The sequence below is a fragment of the Rhinopithecus roxellana genome, chromosome 2 (genome assembly GCF_007565055.1).
Source record: "Rhinopithecus roxellana isolate Shanxi Qingling chromosome 2, ASM756505v1, whole genome shotgun sequence".
Lineage (NCBI taxonomy): Eukaryota > Metazoa > Chordata > Mammalia > Primates > Cercopithecidae > Rhinopithecus > Rhinopithecus roxellana.
Window position 1 is genome coordinate 151,270,556 of NC_044550.1, and position 25,501 is coordinate 151,296,056.

The 25,501-nt window shown below is 40.6% G+C and overlaps 1 protein-coding gene across 1 annotated transcript in view; it reads left to right on the forward strand.

Annotated features, from left to right (window-relative positions):
* The window catches only part of KDR (kinase insert domain receptor), a 47,345-nt gene extending 22,171 nt beyond the window's left edge, over positions 1-25,174 (forward strand). The window contains exons 14-30 of the mRNA XM_010362876.2: positions 1,226-1,372; positions 1,706-1,837; positions 4,890-4,996; positions 5,406-5,541; positions 5,912-6,016; positions 7,324-7,437; positions 8,022-8,110; positions 8,729-8,882; positions 10,974-11,071; positions 13,629-13,751; positions 13,905-14,016; positions 14,239-14,338; positions 14,744-14,849; positions 15,949-16,100; positions 21,054-21,153; positions 21,648-21,733; positions 23,474-25,174. Coding sequence (XP_010361178.1) covers positions 1,226-1,372; positions 1,706-1,837; positions 4,890-4,996; positions 5,406-5,541; positions 5,912-6,016; positions 7,324-7,437; positions 8,022-8,110; positions 8,729-8,882; positions 10,974-11,071; positions 13,629-13,751; positions 13,905-14,016; positions 14,239-14,338; positions 14,744-14,849; positions 15,949-16,100; positions 21,054-21,153; positions 21,648-21,733; positions 23,474-23,696 — 2,084 coding nt within the window. The 3' untranslated portion in view covers positions 23,697-25,174. The remainder of the gene's footprint in view (positions 1-1,225; positions 1,373-1,705; positions 1,838-4,889; positions 4,997-5,405; positions 5,542-5,911; positions 6,017-7,323; positions 7,438-8,021; positions 8,111-8,728; positions 8,883-10,973; positions 11,072-13,628; positions 13,752-13,904; positions 14,017-14,238; positions 14,339-14,743; positions 14,850-15,948; positions 16,101-21,053; positions 21,154-21,647; positions 21,734-23,473) is intronic.
* Positions 25,175-25,501: the final 327 nt, after the last annotated feature.

Consider the following 25,501-nt stretch of genomic DNA (forward strand, 5'->3'; position numbering starts at 1 on the left):
TCTTCATCAGAGGCCTTGGTGTATTTGAAGAGGCAGCTTCTGACAGACACTAGCATAAAGTTCGCTAGTTTTAGGACTCAGGTGTCATAAGAAGAGATACTTTGGGGTCAAGCCAGGACCCTTCAAGTCACACCACATAGTTCACCATGGATTTTCTGTTGGCTGGTCTGGCTTCAAGGTTATGGAAGAATTGAGAAAGAGATGTGAAGTAGGCTCCTGGCCTAGCTTTGCCCAGAAAAATATGTGCTCACAGTTAGCTGGTTTGCTTCCTTAAGGACTCCTAACTTGTTTTCCTAAAATCTATTCTTAGAAATAGGCTAGAATCCAGTACATTTGCTTAGACTTCAATGTAGTACGCTGTTCAGGTAATCTCATTTTGCTAAGCGTTGAAGTGGATTTTTTCAGCATGAGTCCTTTTGATGTTCAGTTGGTTGGGACAAGATATTTCCACAGCACTTTGATGATCTGAAGAAAGAATAAATCTAAAGTTTTCTTATACATTTGAATAAATACTCATGGGCTTCATTTTCTTTAAAATCCATGACTTCCCTTAGGGTATTGTTGTTTTGCTTGTGTTTTAGTGGAAATAGCACTGAACTGGTTTTTTAGCCTCACCAGATTCAGTAAACAGTTCAACTGTTTACTTAGTTGTAGGGACATGGACAAGTAGTTTAATGTCACTGAACATCATTTATTTCATCTGTGAGATAGCGCTAACAGTCCTATTCTGCTCATTACGTAAGATCAATAGTGAGGAACACAAATTGTATAAACAAAGTTTATAAGAATTGCCAAATAAATGTAAGGCATTATGTGTTGAATGATACTAAAATTTGGCACTTCCAAGAGAAATTTGAAGAGATTCTAGGGTGTCATTGACTAGAACCTTCACAGGAGGGAAGTTTTCAGCTAGGGAGGCTGTGCCTCATTACAGGAAAAGTCCAAAAAGGTGACCCTGAACCTTTCTTTTGTGATGGGATTACCAGCTAGTACCACTAATATGAATGTTAAAAGCCGTTAATTTGTTTTCAGTGTCCTGACTGACTTGTTTCATTTAATTTTACCTGGTGACCAATGGTGCTGTTATTAACTTCTGTGTATGTTCAACCTAATAAATCAACAAGTTCCTTTTTACTAAATTTAAACTGTTTAAAAGTTTGGTGATACTAGAGCCATTTCAAAAGTTACAATTCCATGTTCTGTGATTTTCTTTTTGTGTGTCTAGAGCGCGTGGCACCCATGATCACAGGAAACCTGGAGAATCAGACCACGAGTATTGGGGAAACCATTGAAGTCTCATGCACGGCATCTGGGAATCCCCCTCCACAGATCATGTGGTTTAAAGATAATGAGACCCTTGTAGAAGACTCAGGTAAATAGAACTTGGCTATTACTCTTGGGTTGCAGAACTTACCCAGGGATATGACATAAAAAGCTATGTTATTTCTTGATATAATGTAGAAAAAAAGCAGTATTGGTGTCCACGGCCTGGCTCATTTCATAGACTTGGAATTGGAGTATGGGGCCCTGCTGAATTTTCATGAAAGCCATATAGGAGATTAGTCAGCAGTAGATCCCATGTGACCCTACGAAGTTAGACAATAGAACAAGATGAAGGGCAGCATTTATAGTTTCTAAATTTCCCTAAAAAACTTCACAGACCACATCATCATAAATGAGAATGATCATTTTCTTCCTCTCTTAGGCATTGTATTGAAGGATGGGAACCGGAACCTCACTATTCGCAGAGTGAGGAAGGAGGACGAAGGCCTCTACACCTGCCAGGCATGCAGTGTTCTTGGCTGTGCAAAAGTGGAGGCATTTTTCATAATAGAAGGTCAGTGGGATAAAAAAAAAATGTGGTGCATATACACCACGGAATGCTATGCAGCTGTAAAAAGGAATCTGATCATGTCCTTTGCAGCTGCATGGATGGAGCTGGAAGCCATTATCCTCAGCAAACTAACACAGGAACAGAAAACCAAACACCACACATTCTCACTTATAAGTGGGAGCTGAACAATGTGAACACATAGACACAGGGAAGGGAATAACACACGCTGGGGCCTATTGTAGGGTGGGGAGAGGGAGAGCATCAGGAAAAATAGCTAATGCATGCCGGCCTTAATACCTAGGAGATGGATTAATAGTTGCAGCAAATCACCATGGCACATGTTTACCTGTGTAACAAACCTGAGCATTTTGCACATGTATCCCGGAACTTAAAAGAGAAAAAGAAGGTCAGTGGGAAGTCATAGATGCATTCTGTGGTTTTTTAAAAGATTAGATTGTATCTTAGAGACACATTCACTTTGAGTAGGGTAACTACAGATGATTTTTAATATTCTTTGAACTTTGTAAATTTTCTCAGTAAGTATGTATTCTTTTAAACAGCGAACATAATTAAAGTTGTTATAATTCTGCTTGCACCACATTTCCTGTTCCTGAAGTTCTTATTGTGGAAAAATTCTTAACTAGGCAGGATGAATAGCCTCTTTTCCCTGATTCTGTCTTTGTTTGAATGGCTTGATTAACTTATAGAAATGATGCCTTTATATTTATTTGGAAAAACTTTAGAATTGCTGCCTAATCATGGCAGTCAATGCTATCCAGATAGTCACAAGGATTCCGAGTTTTAATTGGACTAGAAATAATTAAGATTCCCTTCTGAACAATAGACCATTACTCTTCTGAAATGGAGAATTTTTGGTTTTTATCTCAATATGAGTGTATGCAGGAGTGATGTGAAATCTGTCATTTTCTTAGCTAGGAAAAGTAATTTGTGGCAGAATATTTTATCTTAAGAAGTACATCCCTATGACTTTTTTTGTAGCCCACAGGGGAAGAATAAAACTGTGTTGTGTGGGTAAAAGTACGGTATCCAAGGGTAAGAAAGAAGTATGGTGATAGAAGGGATCGATGGATTTCTATGAACTCATCCTAACTTGTCTCTCAAAGCCTAGATTTTGGTCCCTTTACTCTGTCAAATCTATGATGCCAAGTATTGCATCGAGATAGGTTGACATATTTTCAAATGTATAAGCTTATTAGTGTTTCATAAACTACACTTGTAAATAAAGACTTCAAAGACCATGGCAGTTTTGTCATTTCCAAAGTGATTCATGTTTTAGGGCAAATCCACAGAATGACTTCTAGATTGTCTCCGGTGCTCTGCATTACCTCTTGTTGGTGGCCCGCAGCTGGTTACAGATGCCTAACTAGGTAACACTGGCATAGAGATTATAGTTACTTCTTACCTGGAGTGAATGCTAAGAAAGGCAGAGCTAGATATTTAATACTCCTGCTAGGTTCCCAAATGTTATGTGAGAATATTAATATAAAAACACATAGAAAATAGACTCTTTGAACTTTTTATCTTCTATGTACAACTGGACTTTTAAATCTGTGTGTATAAATAGAGAATTACTTCCCTAGGACCACCAGAGAAACAAAATTTACTCCAAGCATAATTGTGCTTGTCTCTCAATGGTTAACTTAACTTTTAGTTTGCAAACCAATGTATTACTTAGTTTGCAAACCAGTTTATTACTTGTCTTCTGCTCTCTTGAGGCTGTAATGGGCCATCCGCACAGCTTGTGGCCCGGTTTGATTCTCCTTGCACTCTTCTGATGGGAGGCCCCAAGTGATGACTACTTCCTTATCATCTCTTTGCTAATCACTCTTAGTGGAAAGCCTGCTTCTGCATTTTGTTTCTTCCACTCAGAGCTGTCCTCTGAAGCCCTGGTCATCTGCAGCTTTGCTTGCGGACCTCTAGTTTCCACTTCTCTTTCCTCTCATGAGTGGTTTGAAACTCCCATTACCAGGCCATGCATGATGTGCTCATCTTGACTCTTCCTTTTCTCCTCACTCAGGCTCCTGCCACAAGGGATGGGGTAGTGTATGTAATGGTTAGTTCATGTTGGACAGGCCTCTTTATCTCTTGACTGAACCACTGACTAGCTATGTGCCCTCAGTCAAGTAGCTTAAGCTCTCTGATCATCTGTTTCTTCATTTGAAAACTGAGAGTTGTTGAGGAGATTAAGTGGAATGGCATGTTTAAAGTGATAACCGCATAGTAGATACGTGGTCATTAGTAGCTCTCAGGTCAAAAAACTTTATTTCCCTACTTGGTTTCTTATATGATCCTTTTGCAAACTCTGCACAGATGAATATATTGACTATCAGTTTAAAAGAAGACTTTTGTTTTCCTCAAATAGAAATTTGTTTTTCTCTGTAGAGAATGATCTGTTTTCTTTCCATCAAAGACTGCTCTTCCTTTAAACACTTTTTATGTTTGACTTTTAAGGCATTACTATTTCTATGCTTAATTACTTTAGAATTTTATTGTTAGAAGTTTACATGAGCAGTGTTTTGCAAGCTTTACATTTTCCATTAACAATCCTGTAGGCCAGGTATGGTGGCTTATGCCTGTAATCCCTGCACTTTGGGAGGCCAAGGCCGGGGGATGGCTTGAGGCCAGGAGTTCGAGACTAGCCTGGGCAATGTAATGAGACCCTGTCTCTACAGAAAATAAAAGAAAAATTAGCTGGGCTTGGTGGTATGCACCTGTAGTCCCAGCTACTTGGGAGGCTGAGGTGGGAGAATTGCTTGAGCCTAGGAGTTGGAGGCTGCAAGGAGCTATGATTTGTCATGGGACTCTAGCCTGGAGCATAGAAAGAAACCCTGTCTCTAAAAATAAATAAATAAATAAAAATTAAGTTAAAAAAAAAGAATTCTGTAGACTCCATTCAAGTTAGGAGTGTGTGACTACTGTCCTCTAGGATTTTTCCAAGTTGGTAAGCTTGGGATCTCGCTTTAGTGCTAAAATTTGTCATCTTACAAAAATATAAGTTTCCAACTGTTGATACCATTTAATTGTGTCTTTCCAGGTGCTCAGGAAAAGACGAACTTGGAAATCATTATTCTAGTAGGCACGGCAGTGATTGCCATGTTCTTCTGGCTACTTCTTGTCATCATCCTACGGACCGTTAAGCGGGTAACAAAATAATTTCCCTTCTGCCCATGCACATTGGTTTTCATGATTAATGAAAACTGATTGGGGTTCTTTGAGTTGTTTCTTCCCATTGTTATTGGCTCAATGGGCACATTTTATTTCAATACAATAACATTCTTGCCCACTTTCTTTTGGCTGGATCTCAGGGATTTAATTGATAGGAAAAGGGCTTGAACTGTCTAGTGTAATTAAGCTTTAAAATCTTAATTCTGAGCTCCTTTGGGGGACAAGGGAAACTAGAAGCAGGGTTATAATAGGACCACTCTCAAACTCCATGAGTTTTGTTGGAAAATGAGACAGGAAAGAGGCTCCAATAAACAGCAATAACAAGCACACAAAACAACAGCCAAACGACAGTGTGTATGTGACTAGAAGGATTGATGCTTTCTAGGCCAATGGAGGGGAACTGAAGACAGGCTACTTGTCCATTGTCATGGATCCTGATGAACTCCCATTGGACGAACACTGTGAACGACTGCCTTATGATGCCAGCAAATGGGAATTCCCCAGAGACCGGCTGAAGCTAGGTGCATTTTCAATTGCTATTAATTTGATATTGTGTTTACCAGGCCGTCTCTTCCTCCATTAGAACGATGACAAATGTGGTGTATTCAGATGTTGGATTCTGGTTTAGAAATATTAATTCCATCTCTTGAATTTGGATAGTCATTCATTTAGCCACTTAGAGGTAGGGTCCCTATGTAGTCATCCAAAGCAGGACATTTGGAGAGTGAAGGGGGAGTTATTAAATAAGTAAGCCAGGACAAAGGAGTAAAGTGGACTATCCATGTTAAATTGGGATGTGTGGTCACCCTATCTAGTTGACATCTCTGCATATCACTTTGGTTGTATAGTAATCCAAGTCCGTTTTCTTGTTGCTATCGTCGTTGACTCTAGGTAAGCCGCTTGGCCGTGGTGCCTTTGGCCAAGTGATTGAAGCAGATGCCTTTGGAATTGACAAGACAGCAACTTGCAGGACCGTGGCAGTCAAAATGTTGAAAGGTAAAAGCAAAATTATGTGGTGATCTTTCTGTTTTATCTAGTCTTTAAGCATGTTGCAAGGCTTGTATCAGTAGGTTTATGCTTAGGTGGGCCTACTAGCCACACATGCAGCCAGCCTAAATAATGCCCTTGTGCAAACTGGACAAAGGATCCTCCTTTGTAGCTTTATGCCAGGGTGCACGGTCTGGTAAGCAAAGTTGGGGATGGGTTTCACCTTCTTGCCTGGTTATCCTTGTGCAGGGTTCAGCCAACACAGTTGTACTTAGTGGTTCTGGTTACAGGAAAAAAGGACTGTGGTTATATTAAAATTGTTTCTTAATATATTGTGGAATCAGATAATTATAGACCATCTACAGACATGGAAAGGAAAATAGTGGAATGCAAAAATAGCATGTTCTCTAGAATTGGAATATATAAAAGATGTTCATATGTAAAAGATAATTTGCAAAACAAGAATGGTTGTGTTAGAATAAAATATACTGGGTTATATTTTTTAAATGAAAAGCTTTATAAATAATTGTTAATTCTAATAGTAATGGAATTCTGGTCTGGCCATTTTCATTTCAAGAGGTTCGACAATAAAGCTTCTTTCTCCAATTGTGATGTTCTTTCATTGATGAAGGCAGTGCCATTGACCCTTTGCCAATAGGTTTTGTGCGTTTCAAAGCTATCTTTCTCCATTTGCCTTTTTTCTCTTGTGGCCAAGGGAGTATGTAATTTTGAGGTGGCTCATCAGGGCCTTAGATGTGGACTATGCCTGTGAATTAGAGGGAAGTGTAGCAGTCCAAACGGGATCAAACACATAGTCTTAGTGCCATCAGCCTCATGTGTCAACTGGTCTTTCCAGCTGGCCTTAATTTGCCGGCACAGATTGGCTGGAACATTCGGTATAGCCCCTAACACATGAAGATATTTAATACCTGGTGTTGCTTCCTTATGAGGAAGCACTGAAATGGTCAGACCCTCAGAATCGTAGTGAACCTGAAATGCAAAAATACGGTTTTGTAAAAGAAGAGAATCTGGGCATTATTCCATTGCAGATGTATTCTCCACTTTGCAAAAGATTTCACAATGGATTCCTTTAAATATCAAACATTCTGGCTCAATTAAAATATGAATTTTATTTCAAATTAGAAAATAGAATTTACACTTGACTTTTGGGGAAATGCATGTGGTCTGTAAACTAGGTCACAGCTGTGTTACCCCTGGAGGGTAAGTTGTATAGTGGCATGCAGGGAAGGAGGGACCCCAATTATCCGAAGGAAATGTCCACACCTAAGATTTCCCTCCTTGTACTGTATTTGTAGAAGGAGCAACACACAGTGAGCATCGGGCCCTCATGTCTGAACTCAAGATCCTCATTCATATTGGTCACCATCTCAATGTGGTCAACCTTCTAGGTGCCTGTACCAAGCCAGGAGGTGAGTAACCGTGGATGGTTTTGGTCACCCAATTTTAACATGCCTCTCTGATAGTGTTTGAGGGAAAGCAGTCAACTCCCATGGACTTGATTTTCTTAGCTTAGAATACTTTGTGGATTCCTAGGAATAAATATATTTCATGGCAGTTTAATTGGCACTAGAATTAAATTATTATAAAACTTTCTCTGAATTAAGAAATGTCATGCCACTATGATTCAATTTGCTACTTGTGTAACAGATGTCCAGATGAGAAGAGTAAACTTCCCTAAAACTTGAAAGCTTGAGGGTAGTTACCCCCAAAATGGAATCATATCAAGTGATTGCATTGAAAAGCAAGTAGATGGGTGGGTTTTCTTTTGAAATTTTGGTTAATCTTGTGAAAATGTCTTCTGGAAAAAAGAAAAGCTATATATAATATAAAAAAGTTTATTTAAGGGGATTGGGACCAGCTGATTTCTGCACTTCTGTCCCAGTGAAAGGTTGTAGCCTTCTTCTAAGGTGTTTTCGGGTTCATCACTATATTAAACACTTAGTGAGGAACACGAGTGAATACCCATTTTCCTTCCTGGACATGCTGCCTGCAGGGCCACTCATGGTGATTGTGGAATTCTGCAAGTTTGGAAACCTATCCACTTACCTGAGGAGCAAGAGAAATGAATTTGTCCCCTACAAGGTATGTCATTTCCTAATCCTGCTCTGGCCACATTATAAAATGAAGGGAAACTAAAAATGGTACAAGTTAATTTTTTAGTTGAAATTTTGTGAAGAACTTGTGAGGAGTCTTCTCATATTACCTATTGGCTGTTATAACTTCCTCTTTTACCTTCTGGGGGCCATATGTTTCTGTTCTGTTTTTGTGATTTTAATCTACTGACCCATTATAGAGTGTGGACATGGGGGAGAAGGCAGGTGTGATCGAGGAAAGGGGAGGGCGGAGGGTAGGACAGCTCTGGGTTATTCTATCTCTCCCCTAGCCATATTTGGCCCCTGGAGTGTAAATCCCTCTGTGAAGAGCACCCTAATGCTGAGAGTGTGTCTGAATGCAACTCAAAGTGGCATTTGTGTCTTTAAGCTGAAGAAGAAGCTAGGCTTTGTGGAAGAAACCCTATCATGCACAAAACTTGCCCCAAATTTCAGCTCAGAGATGGCATAATCCTGAAATTGATGTCCTCCTTGTCTGCTTTTTGGTAGTTTCTATTATCTCCACCATTTATCACATTTTAAAGGTTGTAAACTTTTAAAGACTCATTTTGTGTTCAAGGAGTTTGTTTTTTCCTTTGCTTTTTTATAGACCAAAGGGGCACGATTCCGTCAAGGGAAAGACTATGTTGGAGCAATCCCTGTGGATCTGAAACGGCGCTTGGACAGCATCACCAGTAGCCAGAGCTCAGCCAGCTCTGGATTTGTGGAGGAGAAGTCCCTCAGTGATGTAGAAGAAGAGGAAGGTACCAGCCAGTGCTTCCTGCAGGCTATGGCATACTCTTGTCGGAGCAGACAGGGTGATAGGGTGTTACAAGGAATTTGATCATGGGAAAAGTCCAATCCTACCTCATAATTTGAAAGAGACCTGAATTTCTATAATAGACTGCCTCCATTCTGTCTCCCCAAAAGTGAAGTGTGGAAGCCCTAGACCGGGAGGCGAAGCAGAGCTAGCCTGAGAAATCTAGGTGGTCCAAGTGGGATAAGCAGTCAGTTACAACCACAGCAGTGTTCCTAAAATACTGGTTCGGCATTTTTTAGTGGGAGAGGCTACAAGTTTTCTGGTAGTTGAGTAGCCTCTCCATTGCACTGGCGAGCCCCAGAGTGGTTCAGCCCCATGTTGCATGCTTTACCTGTGCAAAAGTCTTTCTCTTCATTATACCTAACCGTCCCAAAGGCAGTTTAGGAGCCATCTGTTGTTTCTACCCTACGCCAAGTGGCTTATCAAGTCTTCCTTCCAACCATTATTCCTCAGGGGAGTCTTGATAAATATCCTGGCCTTTAAGTTATGTTTCCAGTGATATTTTATTTATTTGCTTTTATTTTTATTTTTTGAGGTGGAGTATCATGCTGCTGCCCAGGCTGGAGTGCAATGGTGCGATCTTGGCTCACTGCAACCTTCGCCTTTTGGGTTCAAGTGATTCTTGTGCCCCAGCCTTCTGAGTAGCTGGAATTACAGGTGCCTGCCACCACACCCAGCTAATTTTTTTTTTTTTTTTTTTTTTTTTGTATTTTTAGTAGAGATGGAGCTTTACCTTGTTGGCCAGGCTAGTCTCGAACTCCTGACCTCAGGTGATCTGCCTGCCTCAGCCTCCCAAAGTGCTGGGATTATAGGCATGAGCCACCGCGCCTGGCCTCAGTGATATTTTAGTGCTCTTTATGGGTGGAGCTGTGGTCCTAAGCCTAACTTCCAGGACTCCAGCCGCCTCCAGGACATACTGTATTTCTACCTCCTTCAGAAGGAGCAGAGATAGCGTCGTGGATGTAGAGATGGGTGACAGGCTGGCTCCCCTAGAGGCATAAGTCTAGAGGAATAGTGAAAGAAGCCCACTCTGTTTCCCTTGACATGAGGCTACAGAGAGAATTTGCATTTACTCCTTTTCCTTAGTAGCTGAGAAGGTAGTGTGAGGCTGGGACTTGGTCTAGAAGCACATGTGGAGGTGGTCTAGGCTTCATTTAGCTGGGCCCACATTGAGTGGTGCTGCCTCTACCCTGCTCTTTCTCTTTCAAGAAACAGTGGCCAGTGAGCCAGAAACCTGAGATTGAGTTGTTGAGAAAAAGGCTCACAGCCTTTTAAATACTTACGAGGTTATTACTACAACTGAGTTTTTGTTTACTCTGGTCTTTGTCTCCAGGAAAGAAGCCATAAGTCTTATCTGACCAAAGAGATGATTTTGAAACACCCATTTAATATCTTAGTGTTTATTTGTACCAGTTGCACTGAAGTAAATACACCAATTTACGTAAATGTGTCTTTCCATGTTTCTGTTATCTCTCAGGAAAAAACATCCTCCCAGGCCAGATTTAATGTATTTACAGCACTTTTAAAGTTTGAAAATGAATTAAATATATTTCTAGTATTTTTAGTTATCTATTGCAGATTATAGTTTGACTTTTGGCTTTTGTCCCAGGACAAATCCTGGAGAGAAGAGATTCAATGACCCTGAATATTGTTGTCTTATTTTTAGAGTTCTTGATATGAAACTATTGTTTATCCCTCTGGGTACATGACAAAAAACAGTGTAAGTGGCAAATTTGGAAATGTCCTCTTTCTTTCCCAGATTATCTAGGTCAATATTACCTTATTCTACCTCCTGGATTTACTGGTTCAATTTGGCTAAAATGGAAAAACCAGTATTGTTCCTAAGGGATGTGATGGAGGCTAATGATATTGGGATTCAGGAGATTTACAGAAGATAGAAGCATTGACTCTCTGTTTCTATTTCCTGAAAATTTAACTCCCAAGTCTTAAAAAGATTATTACTCTAGCAAACTTAGAAACAAATCACACCAATTCATGAAAATACTGATCTCCATCCTCCTGCCTCTTCGGACAGCTCCTGAAGACCTGTATAAGGACTTCCTGACCTTGGAGCATCTCATCTGTTACAGCTTCCAAGTGGCTAAGGGCATGGAGTTCTTGGCATCACGAAAGGTAAGACAGGTTGAAGGGAAATCAGCTATCTTTTCAGATCACAGGTTTGGAAATAAGATGTCCAGTGTCAGCCACTGGTGCTCATTTGGGATTGTAATTCATTCACCACTTCTGCGTCTCTTAGAAGACCTCTACTGGGGAGGCTGTTTCTGCTAAGTAAGAGTGGTTAAGGAGTTCATGAAATTAAGCTGTATAATAAAGGCTTGTCAAGCATCTACTAAGTGTGAGGTAGTCTTCTGAGCACTGAGGATACTGGGGTGAACAATCAGGCAAAGCTCTTCACCTTCATGAAGTTTATAGTTCTAGTGGGTAGAGCAAACAATAAGCAATATAAACAAGTAAAACATGTTGTAGGTTAGATGGGAGTAAATGTTATGGGGAAATAAAGCAAGAAAGGGTTATAGAATATACAGGAGCAATGCACTTATGTATGTTTATGCTTCTCTCTGTGTGTGTACATCCATTTTAAACAAGGTAGATGAGGAAGGCTTTACTAAGAACTTGACATTTGAGCAATGACCTGGAAAGGGGAGGGGCTGAGCCTTACAGATATCTTGGCATGAGAATCATTTTTAATTTATTTTACATTCATCAACATCCATCAAAAAGTATTTGTTAGGAGTATAATTAGAAATGAGGAAGGACAGGCTTCAGATGAGAGCGATTAAAGAGCTAAAATTAGAAAAGTAGGCCAAACAAAGGCTGAGGTGGGGACGTGACAAGTTACAACTATTCCAAAGGTTGTAAACACGAAGTGGGGAGCAAGGCTGGTGGCAGTGACTCTCCTGGAAAGGGTAAAATGTGTAATTTTTTATTAAGTAGCAGTACTTCAAATTAAAGATCAGGAAGAACTGTGTTGACAGAATATATTTGTGCAGCCTAATGAAGAAAGAAAGACTTAAGTTGTGTATATATATTTTGTGTTTCCTAAATTAGAATGAAATCTTCCACCCATGCTTTCCCCTGAGGTTTAAAGCTTCTCATAGCATTCAAGGCCTCAGGCTCTTTGATGTTTCTGCTCGGTAGCTCTTGTGTTCTCTCTCCCAAGGGGAAGGAGGAGAACTGGGGCCTTATAGGGTTTTCCCAAAGAGAAAGGCCCTTTACACTGCTTGGAGATTATGATTTATTATTACTATTTTTTTATGGCTGAAATTTGCCACTTACTCAGGGTTCCTTTTGGGGACTAGGAAGAGAACGGGCTTGAATGTGGGAATCCTTTAAGTTGTTTTATATCTACCAGATGATTTCTTGAATCCACTTGGTTGTTGGGTTAAAAAAGGAAACTTTTTGTTTGGGGGGAAAAGTCAAAAATACTGTCTGTTTTTCAGAATTCCTAGTGTTGCTCAATTGTGTTGACAATGTGCTTCTGAATATGCCTTGTTCAGAGGAGAGTGCCATACAGATTTGAGGTGTGGGAAGGTCAGCAATGCCTGGCTTACACGATCACCCCTCCAGTGAGTTAAGAATTCTCCCCTTGGCCGGGAATGTTGGCTCATGCCTATAATTCCAGCACTTTGGGAGGCCAAGGTGGGTGAATCACCTGAGGTCAGGAGTTTGAGACCAGCCTGGACACCATGGTGAAACCCTTTCTCTACTAAAAAAACAAAAATTAGCTGGGTGTGGTGGCACACCTGTGGTCCCAGCTACTTGGAAGGCAGAGGCAGGAGAATCACTTGAACCTGGGAGGTGGAGGTTGCTGTGAGCTGAGATTGCACCACCGCACTCTAGTCTAGGCGACAGAGCGAGATTCCTTCTCAAAAAAAAAAAAAAAAAGAAAGAAAAAAGTTTTCTTCTAAGCCATTGATTCATTTCTTGTGCTCCCCAAGACTCATTTTCTCACAAAATATCACATGGAGCTAAAGCTGCCAAGTAGTAGGAGGTTAGGTGAAGTTTGGAGGATACAGAGAAAGGAGAAACTGAGAAGCTACAAGGAAGAGAAAGAAAGTCAAGATTAATCTCATTGTATTATTAATGCACTAGAGAACCAACCTGACTTGTGATAGGCTGAAATTGCCTTAATAGACATTTATGATAGCCCAGCACTTTGAAATCAGGGGAAGCCCCACTGGGAATTGTTTATCAGAGCCAGTCTGGCTTCAGCCTCATACGGAAGGGGGAAACCAACAAAGAGCACTAAACCAATGAGAGCCCCTTGTTTCTGATTTCCGTGCATTCATTCAAAAAACAAATCCCATTCTGGGACCTCCTTAGAATAACACGTTTTTAACCAAATATGGGGCCAGGCAAAAGGGATGTGTGGATGTGACCAGAAACACACTTTTAATTGTGTCCTAGAGGAGCCTATTTATGATTCCATCATCATATTATAACTTAATTATTTAACTCCAAAGGCTGGGGCTGTTTATGGAATGAGCAGATGTGTGCCTCAGCAAAGCTCACAGACTTTTTTCCTGAAGTGTTGTTAAAAGATACTAACCCAGTCCTTGTTAATCAGTTGGCTTTCTGATGTGGGATTTTTTTTGATGCATGAGGTCACAACAGATGTGAAAGAGATCAGCTGTGCCAAGACCTAATGCACACACGATTCTCTTTGCAGTGTATCCACAGGGACCTGGCGGCACGAAATATCCTCTTATCGGAGAAGAACGTGGTTAAAATCTGTGACTTTGGCTTGGCCCGGGATATTTATAAAGATCCAGATTATGTCAGAAAAGGAGATGTAAGTTTCAAACATGAATCCAGTGCTTGGTTAAGTAACAGAATTAAAACTCCTCATAGAGAGCTTCAGGACCTGTGTTCAGGAACAAAGGAAGTTTTTTTCTTCAGATATTTGCTAATTTGGGTTCTGAATCCTTGTCTTCTACCCATGTAGGCTCGCCTCCCTTTGAAATGGATGGCCCCAGAAACAATTTTTGACAGAGTGTACACAATCCAGAGTGACGTCTGGTCTTTTGGTGTGTTGCTGTGGGAAATATTTTCCTTGGGTAAGTCATTTCTCTTTGTCCCTCCATCCAGAGTCCAAAGAGGAAGACAAAAGTTGTCTTTTCCTCTCTTGTACTTCATGTCTATCAGACGAAATTTCTAGGAAGCTTTGAAAAAAAAAAAAAAAAAGATACGTAGGTGATGAGGATATGTAAGATTCAGGCGCAGGGTTTTCTATAAGAGAAAATCGAATCAAAGAATGTCTCCTCCCTGTTTTATTCTAGGTGCTTCTCCATATCCTGGGGTAAAGATTGATGAAGAATTTTGTAGGCGATTGAAAGAAGGAACTAGAATGAGGGCCCCCGATTATACTACACCAGAAATGTAAGACTTTAAGAAGTGTTCCTCTGTTCTCTTTCTTTGCTCGCAAATTCTCCTTGCCTGGAAGACTTTCCATTATATAGACTTTCTTCATTGCCCAGTTAGGGTCCTGCTTTTACTTTGGGGCCTTTCTTGATAATTTCAAGCATGGAGTTATCACTTTTTGAAAAGATAGTACTTTATTATTCAAAGCAACCAGTTAGTTTTTATTAGATGTTGCTTTAAATGTTTTGTTTTTTATACACATTGAGCCTCTGGAGTATGGGACTCTGTGTCTTACACAGTTTTGTATCCCTATTTAGCATCTCGACTCGTGGGCTCTTTATAAATGTGTACTCATTTAAGTGCTTATTTTCATCATTCAGGAAGAAAGAGGCATTTAATGAAATCAGTGTTTTGCTTCTCTAGGTACCAGACCATGCTGGACTGCTGGCACGGGGAGCCCAGTCAGAGACCCACGTTTTCAGAGTTGGTGGAACATTTGGGAAATCTCTTGCAAGCTAATGCTCAGCAGGTTTGTCACCTCCATCCAAGAAGCGCCTACAAAGAGTACTTAGATGTCAAGGACTTCCCTACTGCCTGAACTGTCTCATGGCTACCATGCCATCCTCTCAGCCATTGAATAATCTACTGTATTCTTCTACATCTGAGCAATAATGCTTTTCTAAAAGCTGCAATTACCCTTTTAGGCAGATAGGATTCTAATTTATGACCTGGGAGCAGACCACTCTGATTTCTACCTACTTATCTTTTTGTTATATCTTCAAATGCTCTTCTAAAGCTAAAACAAACAAACAAAAAATCTGGTTGATCCACAGAAGATCAACAATGGAAGAAATTTCAGGAAATTTTTAATAAGTTCTGCAGGCAAAAATACATCTAAGCTATGCAAAAGAGATGGTTTCTGTCTTGGTATCATCCCAGGTTCTTATAACTTCCACTGGAAGATTTTAAAGTTGTAGTCTTTACTATTGGAATGTTATTTAATCTCCAGTCAATGCCTCTTACTATAATGGAAGCAAATTTCCTCTTTCTTTTCTTTTGAACAGCTGGGGGACAATAGGTCAGCTCTATTTTTATCAATAAACCTTCTAAACATTTACAGATATCAAATAGTCATTTATTTCTTTTTCTTGATGCAATAATATTAAGTTTCTCAAAAGACCCATTTTCGTATCCATTTATTGCTTTTCTTTAGACTGTCATCAGTTTTTCCATTGCCTTGAAATGTGGTAGCTAAAACTGGATACCATGCCCTTTGAAGGGCTTGGCTCGTGCGGTTAGGGCTTTGTGAAGGAGTGATGTTTTGTTCTATGTAGCTCCGTGTGTTCTGTTGTTACCTCTCTCACCACAGCCTGCTTTCTCTTCTTTGTAACTGCACTTCCCTGTGGGCTCCTTACCCATCTCATTTTTAGTTCTCTCCTTTAATATACCTTCCATTTCAATGGCTTTTTGTTTCTGATACATGATTTGTAATGTCTTAAAGTTCTGTGTTCACATATGAAAGCCACATGCCCTATGTAGCCAAGAAGCCCCTGTGCCCTTTGTTTTTAATGAAAAGGCACTTGAAGAACTGAAGCCATAACAACAGTCTTCTGTGTTTATTGTTTCAGGACGGCAAAGACTATATTGTTCTTCCGATATCAGAGACTTTGAGCATGGAAGAGGATTCTGGACTCTCTCTGCCTACCTCACCTGTTTCCTGTATGGAGGAGGAGGAAGTATGTGACCCCAAATTCCATTATGACAACACAGCAGGAATCAGGTACAGTATATGGCCTGACATCCCCTGGGGGAGGGTAACTTCAAGGCCATCTCAGGGAGGGGGATTGGAAGTGGAAGGAAGTTCATGTCTAAGGCTGCTGCATCCTACTTCCACATAACCTTAGCCCTGAGGTTAACATCATGGGGAATGCTCCTGGAAGAGGGCCTGGGTAGGTGTGCTTCCTCCCATCTGTAGCCCACGCTGCTGCCACAGCATTGCCTTTAAGAATTCCAAGCCCTGCAGCTGCAATAGCTGGAATGCCACAGTTTGCTAATCTCAGGAATAAAGAGACCAGTTTTACAAAGACATCTGCATTTAAATTATCCCCATGTATGCTTTTATTAATGTGAATTAAATGGCTTAGGAGAGATTCAGAAAGGAAGAGTTCTGTGCATGCATGAGAACACACTTATGGCTCTCTGGCAAGGATACAGAATGCCATGGGTCTGTGTCCTGAATTAGACTGGATGCTGCATCTCAGGAGCCCCTCCCACGTCTGATTTTCAGTATTTTATTTGCATAGTGGGAAGTCTGGGCTTATTTAAAACACGTGCGCTGCAGTCCTTTCCTGGTTTGTAGAGGGGTTCTGAAGGCAGCTTTCTTTTTTCTGTCTCCCAGCACCTGTGCATAAGGAAAGAGTTGGTGTGGTTTTCTACAATATGATATTAAAATTGCCCTTTACTGAGGCTGGGACTATTTCACTTTGCTTTGTTTCTTTCCCAACCCCTTTGGATGTTTTCCTGCTTTAATGGAATCCCTGACAGCATGGGTCCAGCCTGCCAGCCAGAGTGTGCCCGGACTGCAGGGAGGGCCGGGGAGCTCTCTCATGTCCAGAGCATGGCCAGGTTGCCACATGGCAGGGATGCTAAGGAGAAACTGGTGGACAGTTTGCCTCCTAGAGTCATGCAGGGCAGCAGAAACACTGATTGGAAGGAAGAAAGCTTAGAAGCCAGCGAGTGAGCTGACCGTTCCACCGAAGTCAAAAGTGTTAGGCATATTTTTAAAGAACTTTGCCATGTATTATCAGATGTTGCCAACATCATAACATTCAGAGTCAGGCAAAGTAGAAACAATGATCTTTTTTTTGATGTATTATTGAACGCAAGGCTCAGTTCTATTACCTGAGGGCAGTACAAACTTGTGGTTAAAGATCAGGTATTAGAGTCAGATAAAACTGAGTAGGACCCCCAAGTCTGCCTTGTAGCAACTGTGAAACTTGGGGCAAATCATCTACCTTCTGCCTCAGTTTCTTTATCTGTGAAATGAGACAAGGTCAGTGGTGCTGTTGGAAATGGCTGTTTTGAGAGTTGTAAGATATAATCTATTTCCAAGCACCTGACCCTTGAAAGCACTCAGTAAAAGATACCTATTAAGTGAGCTGCTTAAAATCACATCCTTGAGATGAATCCAGTTCCTCTGACACCTGAGTCCATGTTGTTTCCTCCCATGCCAAGGAGGGCCCTCAGAGAGAAACAGTCATGAAATGAGACTACAGTTCCACTCCTGTGCTTACACATTTCCAGTTCAAGTTCAGCTGGCCTTTTAGTGTGACAATTGTTCCCCACACACCATTATTGCCTCCCCCTTTATCGGAAAGCCATTTGATCATGAACTATATTCCATGTGTTTTCTGTGACCAAGTAGAGTGATGATCCGAGTTAGCAGCCTCCTGGCTCGCTGGGTGCTTTGCATATGGTGCTGAGAAGGAGAAGAAATCATGTTTGTGTAATGGAAGCACCAAATACGATGTTGGATATATAAAAGGGCTGCTAACATTTATCCCCAGAAGCGTGGACAAATGTGACACCACTCTCCCAGCACAGGCCTGGCTGCTATTTTCTGTCTGTGATTTTTGAATTGGGTTTTCCAGTCCAGTTTCTCTTTTATCCTGCCATAATTTAAAAAATAAAATGAAAATTGGAGTCTTTTGTCTGCATCTCCTCTCAACCTCCTCCACCTTTTTTCCTTTTTATAAAATAAAACTCATGGTCACATTTTAGTCATCTGGTTTCGAAGAAAAGCAGATAGAGGCATTTGCACATGGCATGCTTCATTCTGTTGCTCTCCTGGGGTTCTGTTTCTCTGGGGAGAATGAGTTGAGGCTGGGGTACTTCTCAGGGGGCTTGTTCCATCCTCTTATGCATTTCTGGCCAAGTACAAAAGCTGAGCAGTCTTTCTCCTTCTAATTTTCAATTCTATTGCATTATAAATAGAGCTGGACAGAGACATCACTGTGGGAGCTAGCCTCATGATTTGTGGCCCCTTTAAACCATTTGAAAAATATTTACTTAGCATTTATTTAGAGAGGGACCACTCATGTCTAGACTTAGCTTTGCCTCTAATTTCCCCTGTGGATCAGTTCTGGCCTCAAGTTTGCATGCTTCCTGCAAGAAAGCACATACTCACTGGGCTCATCTTTCTTTGAGGGCAGTTTGGGGACCATCTGCAATTGCTGTCATTTTCTCTGGGAGTTTCACCTCCCACATCAAGCAGCTTATCAAAAATTTCTTTGTAGTACTTTCTCAGAGAAAGGTTTTGGTGCATACCATTTTCTTCATTTTGGTTAATTGTTAGTGATGATTAAATGGTCCTTGTAGATTGATGCTTGGGATAGCCTGCTAGCTAGGTATTCCTGAATTTGGCTCTACCATTAGACTGCTTGAAGTGGGACTGTTCTTTCTGCACTTTTTGTCTGTTTCATGTCCCATACTTACACCCCTGACCTTGCTACTGCGTGATCAGTGCATGCATGACAAGAGAACAGCACTGTTCACATACTGGGTGCTTAATAACGGCTTGAACAATTGTGTCTGCTGTTTTCTTCTTTCTTTTCCCTCCTGATACTCTTCCAAGGGAGTCTGTATGGAGTAGAGTAAAACAAAAACAAAAACTTCACATGGGCTTTGGTGTCTAAAGGCCTAAGTTTGAGTCCCAGTTCTACCCTTTATTAGCCATTTTCTCCCTAATCCTTGGCTCCCTCATCTCTAAAGGGGAAATAGTTAAAAGACCTATTTCTCCGTTTTAGGAGGAACAGATGCACCATGGTCTGTGGAAATGCTTTGTCAATCATGAAAGGATCATGCCATTTAAAAAATTACTGGATTAAGAATTTAAGGAGCTGTCCTTTCTAAGACAGCTAAATTATTTTCCAAACTTGCCAACCCTAGTTGATTCTATCCCCTAGATATCTCTAGAATGAACCCATGTCTCCAAATCTCATGGGCATTCCATTTTTCTAGCCAAGCTGCCTTTCTTTCTCCTGAAGAAGTGCAGTATTTTTCTCATGGGTCTTATGCCTTTAGTCTTATTCTTTTCAATCCACAGTCAATTCTCTAAAGGGCATATCTGATCTTGTCAATCCCATGCTTAAAATTCTTCAGTGGCTCCTCATTGCCCTCAAAATAATAATCCAAACATTCCAGTTATGTGATTTTGGATAAGTTCCTCAACCTTTCTGTGCCTTGGTTTCCTCATCTGAAAAGCTGGGATAGTAATACTCACCCCTAGAGAGGTACCGTGGTGAACACATCATGAGATGCTGCTTAGACAGCATCTGGCATAGTGCCAGGCATGTGGCAGATTATCAGTGAGGGCTTCCTGAACAAGCGACTGCAGGAATGATTGACTATGGTACCAGTAGTTTTTGACAACCATTACTTTTAGGGGTTGGACTTACAAGAAAGTAGCCTTCGATCGCACCCTGTGTATCATATCCTCTAACTTGTGGAGTTTCCTGAGTGAGGGTATCACCTGTAAATCTCATTCTCTCCTCTCTGTACAGGGAGGAACCAGCCTCTTGGGGTAGGGGAGAGAGATTTAATTTCCATTCTTCTCCTGTGGCCCAAGGTCTATGCAGCATGTTCCAGAAGGCTGCTTGTAGTGGGAAGTAGGCTGGTATAGGAATGAAGAGTGTATTTTCTGTCTCGTTGGGTCCTCCCAGTGAGTAGGACTTCCCTTCCCTCACTTGGGCTGTAAGTGATTTTGATAGCATCAACTAGACTCACCCAAAGCCACATGGCCGGGAAGGAGCCTTCCCAAGAAGGAGAGGATCTGTTGTTCGAAAAGTCTTATTATTTGGACTCCTGAAGGAAGCTTTGGAAGTCAAAGGAGAAAAATGAGCTTTGTTTGAGAGAGCATTATTCTTCCTAAGAACAATAAGCCCAACATTCTCCATATCATTCATTTTTCCAACGTCTCCGTGAGCTAGGGAGGGAGTGCTACTGCCAACACATCTTATAGATGGGACAAGAGGGTCACAGAAATATTCATGACTTTCTCAAGTTTCTGCAGTCAGTGGTAGATTCTGAAATAGGCAAAATATCTTGTTACTCTCAAACCACTGCTCTTTCCTGAGACAGCAACTCTGGGGGCAAAAGTGAGGGGACAGTGAGACTCAGCCCACCTTCCCTTTGCACACTAAGCCTCTGCTACACAGAAGAGGAAGAGGTTGTCTTCAAATCACTGCTGGGTTCAGTATCCTTTAAGGAGACCTTCAGATGTTTTCTCTGCCTATCTTTCATTGAATGGTTGCTCTGTGAGCATTATCTAGAAAAATTTCCCAGGAGATGGCCAGACAGATGTGAAACACTCGGTAATATATCCAGAGCTGGATGGAGGAATCCTATGCAATCAGGAAGCCAAGTAGAAGGCACTTGATAACTCCCTCTGCTATTGTTGTCTTTAGTCCAGGACTGGACCTCAGAAGTAGGGTTCAAAAGAACAGGCTCATCGAGACTCCTCAGTTATATTATACTTTTAAATGGACTTTCTCAGGAAATTAAGCCTTCCATGTGTGCTAGCAGAGAAAGATTTTTATTTTGTTTTGTTTTTCTAAAGGATGTTTTGAAGGTTGCTATTAAGTTTGTGGTTGAAAGATAATGAACTTAGGTATCACTTGTGGTATATGCAGTCAAATATACCACCACTAAAATATAAATATTTGTTCTTTTGCAGTCAGTATCTGCAGAACAGTAAGCGAAAGAGCCGGCCTGTGAGTGTAAAAACATTTGAAGACATCCCATTAGAAGAACCAGAAGTAAAAGTAATCCCAGATGTAAGTACATCTTTTAAAAATAGTCTTAGAAATAATACAAAGGATGAAACACTAGTTAGATAAATATTAGCCTAAGCATTAAAGTCTTGGAGCCTCATTAGAAGGCTGCCCTCGAGTGTGTGTATCATGGGGTCATTATGGAGATGGAACTCTGTTTTTTACATAAGTCAAGTCCTTGGTCCAAGGTTCAAGACAATGTAGCTTTCTGACCAATTTCACTAACGTGCAAGTAGTGTCATGGTGAAGAAAGCGATGGTAACAGGCATTCTCAGCTGCTGATGTGAAAATTTTCTCTTCTCCCTGGCCTGTGTCTACTCATAGGAAGCAGTTGCTTCCTTTTGTAGCTTGGACAATTTGTGGATATTATACCTTTATGTTCTTCCACAGGACCTTATTTGATAGTCATGATAGATGGGTTGAGAAATCAGCTTAATTAAATAGTTGGTCATTGTATACACTCAATTAACTGTGCCATCTCATTGTCTCTGAAAAAGGACAACCAGACGGACAGTGGTATGGTTCTTGCTTCAGAAGAGCTGAAAACTTTGGAAGACAGAACCAAATTAGCTCCATCTTTTAGGTAAGACTCAGCCACATTAAAAAGACAAATTTCAATAGAAATTTTTGGAAGCAATTTAGGACTTTCAATGCAAGTGCAGAATTTTCCGTATGGGGTCTTTGTTGTTTGAAGAAATTAACATCAATTTAACAAATAAAGAAGGAAACAAACCACATGATAAAATTAAGTGACAAATCTAAAAATAATCTGAAATAAATTAGAGAATTTGGTCAATTTTTATGAGAATTTTAGGGAATTTCTGAGTATAGTTACTGTAGTCAGTAATGGCTAAATGAAAAAGGTGATTGGATGTGATCCCTAAAGCTGTCAATATGATTGCAGTCTTTGTGGACTCTGAAGAATTTTTAAGTCTGTATACAAATGGGTGCCTCTGTGCTTAAAAAGTATGATATATAAATAAGCCAATGTCTATTTGTTTGAGACATTTAAATATTATTGTCTGAATTCGTAAGTATTTCATTGTGGGAAAAGTATTAAAATTTAGTTTTAAATATAATCTCCACTCTATGGTTCAGTAGGAATTTGTAGTTGTCTTGAATACGTGTGTGTTCTCTTAACATAACAAATAAATGAAAATCTATATTTATAAGAATAATAGGATAAGTGTAGTTATGTATTTGCTGGGGTTTATTTGCTAGAGTATTCTTACCTAAAGGTAAGAATAGAGGAGGTTTTGATCTGCTTATAATCTAACTTTTGTATAAAATGGGAATACTCATGGGTTTTTGAATAATGCTCATACCAAAAAGAAAACAAACAAAAAACCCCCCACCACATTAAAGGGTGTCATTGTGCTATTTTATTGTTTTCTTTAAGGCCCAAGGTAAAAAGTCGTGAAAGTCAATGGTATGTTTCATTCATTAATTCAAAAAATGTTTATTCGGCAAGTTATCATGTGCAGTGTGCCATGCCATTGCTTAAGACACCTACATTAGTTTTGTTGGGGTTGAATTGAAAGAAAAAATTGTATTTCTCATTATTTGAAGTAACCTTTAAACTATGTATAAACACGAGTTACTAAAATTCCTTTTTGCAGCTTTAACATGAAGAAATTGGGTAAAACACCTATTACCGGGAAAAAACACCTTAGAATGGTTTGTGAAAATGTAAATCCTGAAATTTTAGATCAACACAGCCTACATTTCAAGGCTTTGACATGATTACCATCTGTCAGGATTCCATGCCATTGAAAACATTTTCTAGTTGCTGCTGAGTGACTGGGGTCCTCAGTCCTTCCAAGGAATGTGGTTTTGATGAGTAAAAAGCAGCATTTGACATATCTGGCTTGACTGCACACACGCTTCAAGTTATTAAAGTTTAAAGTTGCTCAAGAAGTTTATTACCACCATACACATGCCCCGTAGTTCCCAAATTGCCACAATGGGAAAAGCACAAGTGAAATTTCAGAACATCCCAGTTTCCTTGAATATCATGCAAGTGGCCCTTTGCGCCTGTCACTGTATACAAACTTGTCAATCTGCAAGGCCATAAACATGTTCCATTGGTTGGGGCCTTTGCATATCTCGGGAGAACTGCCTTTCATCTCATTTGAGGCTTGAAAGACTTGGACCTGAATAAGAGGACTTATCTGCAACTACTAATTCATGCGAGTACCTGAAAATAGACCTTGTCCCTGTAAACCTGATATGCTGATTAACAAATGGGAGAGATAGGGGGCTGGGGTCAGCAAAAGAACTGTCTTCTCTCTGCCAACTCATTTGTTTGCCATTTCTTCCACAGTGGAATGGTGCCCAGCAAAAGCAGGGAGTCTGTGGCATCTGAGGGCTCAAACCAGACAAGTGGCTACCAGTCCGGATATCACTCCGATGACACAGACACCACTGTGTACTCCAGTGAGGAAGCAGAACTTTTAAAGCTGATAGAGATGGGAGTGCAAACCGGCAGCACAGCCCAGATTCTCCAGCCTGACTCGGGGACCACATTGAGCTCCCCTCCTGTTTAAAAGGAAGCACCCACGCCCCCAACTCCTGGACATCACATAAGAGGTGCTGCTCAGATTTTCAAGTGTTGTTCTTTCCACCAGCAGGAAGTAGCCGCATTTGATTTTCATTTCAACAACAAAAAACGGACCTCGGACTGCAGGGAGCTAGTCTTCTAGGCATATCCTGGAAGAGGCTTGTGACCCAAGAATGTGTCTGTGTATTCTCCCAGTGTTAACCTGATCCTCTTTTTCATTCATTTAAAAAGCATTTATCATGCTGCCTACTGCGGGTCTCACCATGGGTTAGAACAAAGACGTTCAAGAAATGGCCCCATCCTCAAAGAAGTAGCAATACCTGGGGAGTTGACACTTCTGTAAAACTAGAAGATAAACCAGGCAATGTAAGTGTTTGGGGTGTTGCAGATGGGAAGGATTCGCAGGGCTCAGTCTATCCAAGAGGCTTTGTTTAGGACGTCGGTCCCAAGCCAAGCCTTAAGTGTGGAATTCAGATTGACAGAAAGGAAGACTAACATTAGCTTGCTTTGAGAGAGTACTGGAGCCTGCAAATGCATTGTGTGGGCTCCGGTGGAGGTTCTGAAATGTAAAGGCTTCAGATGGGGTTTCTGGTTTTAGAAGATTGCGTGTTCTTCGCAGTTGGGCTGAAGGAGAGTTCCTTGTGCTGTTTCTGACTCCTAATGAGAGTTCCTTCCAGACCCTTACGTGTTTCCTGGCCAAGCCCCAGGAAGGAAATTATGCATCTCTGGCTCCTTGTCTCTCAGGCTGATCCTTTATTCAGAACACCACAAAGTAAGGACATTCAGCTCAAGGCTCCCTGCCGTGTTGAAGAGTTCTGACTGCACAAACCAGCTTCTGGTTTCTTCTGGATGAATACCCTCATATCTGTCCTGATGTGATATGTCTGAGACTGAATGCGGGAGGTTCAATGTCAAGCTGTGTGTAGTGTCAAAGCTTCAGGAAGGATTTTACCCTTTTGTTCTTCCCCCTGTCCCCAACCCACTCTCACCCCACAACCCATCAGTATTTTAGTTATTTGGCCTCTACACTCCAGTAAACCTCTACACTCCAGTAAACAAACTCCAGAGAGTTTGTTCACTCTCTGAATGATTATTAGCCAGACTTCAAAATTACTTTATAGCCCAAATTATAACATCTATTGTATTGTTTAGACTTTTAACATATAGAGCTGTTTCTACTGATTTTTGCCCTTCTTCTGTCCTTTTTTTCAAAAAAGAAAATGTGTTTTTTGTTTGGTACCATAGTGTGAAATGCTGGGAACAATGACTATAAGACATGCTATGGCACATATATTTATAGTCTGTTTATGTAGAAACAAATGTAATATATTAAAGTCTTATATTATATATAATGAACTTTGTACTATTCACATTTTGTATCAGTATTATGTAGCATAACAAAGGTCATAATGCTTTCAGCAATCGATGTCATTTTATTAAAAAACATTGAAAAACTTGAAGGAATCCCTTTGCAAGGTTGCATTACCCATCATTTCTAAACTGGAGGAGGGGTGGCCGGGCACAGCGGCTCACACCTAAAAACCCAGCACTTTGGGAGGCCAAGGTGGGAGGATCGCTTGAGCCCAGGAGTTCAAGACCAGTCTGGTCAACATGGTCAGATTCCATCTTAAAGAAAAAAGGTAAAAATAAAATAAAATGGAGAAGCAGCAATCAGACATATTTTCCATGTGGTGGTTTTACATTTTTACTGGTTTTCTTATTCTTCTTATAAGGGATATTTTCATAACCTGGTTATATATTTTATAAACCAGTAAATGTATCTGTAGTACA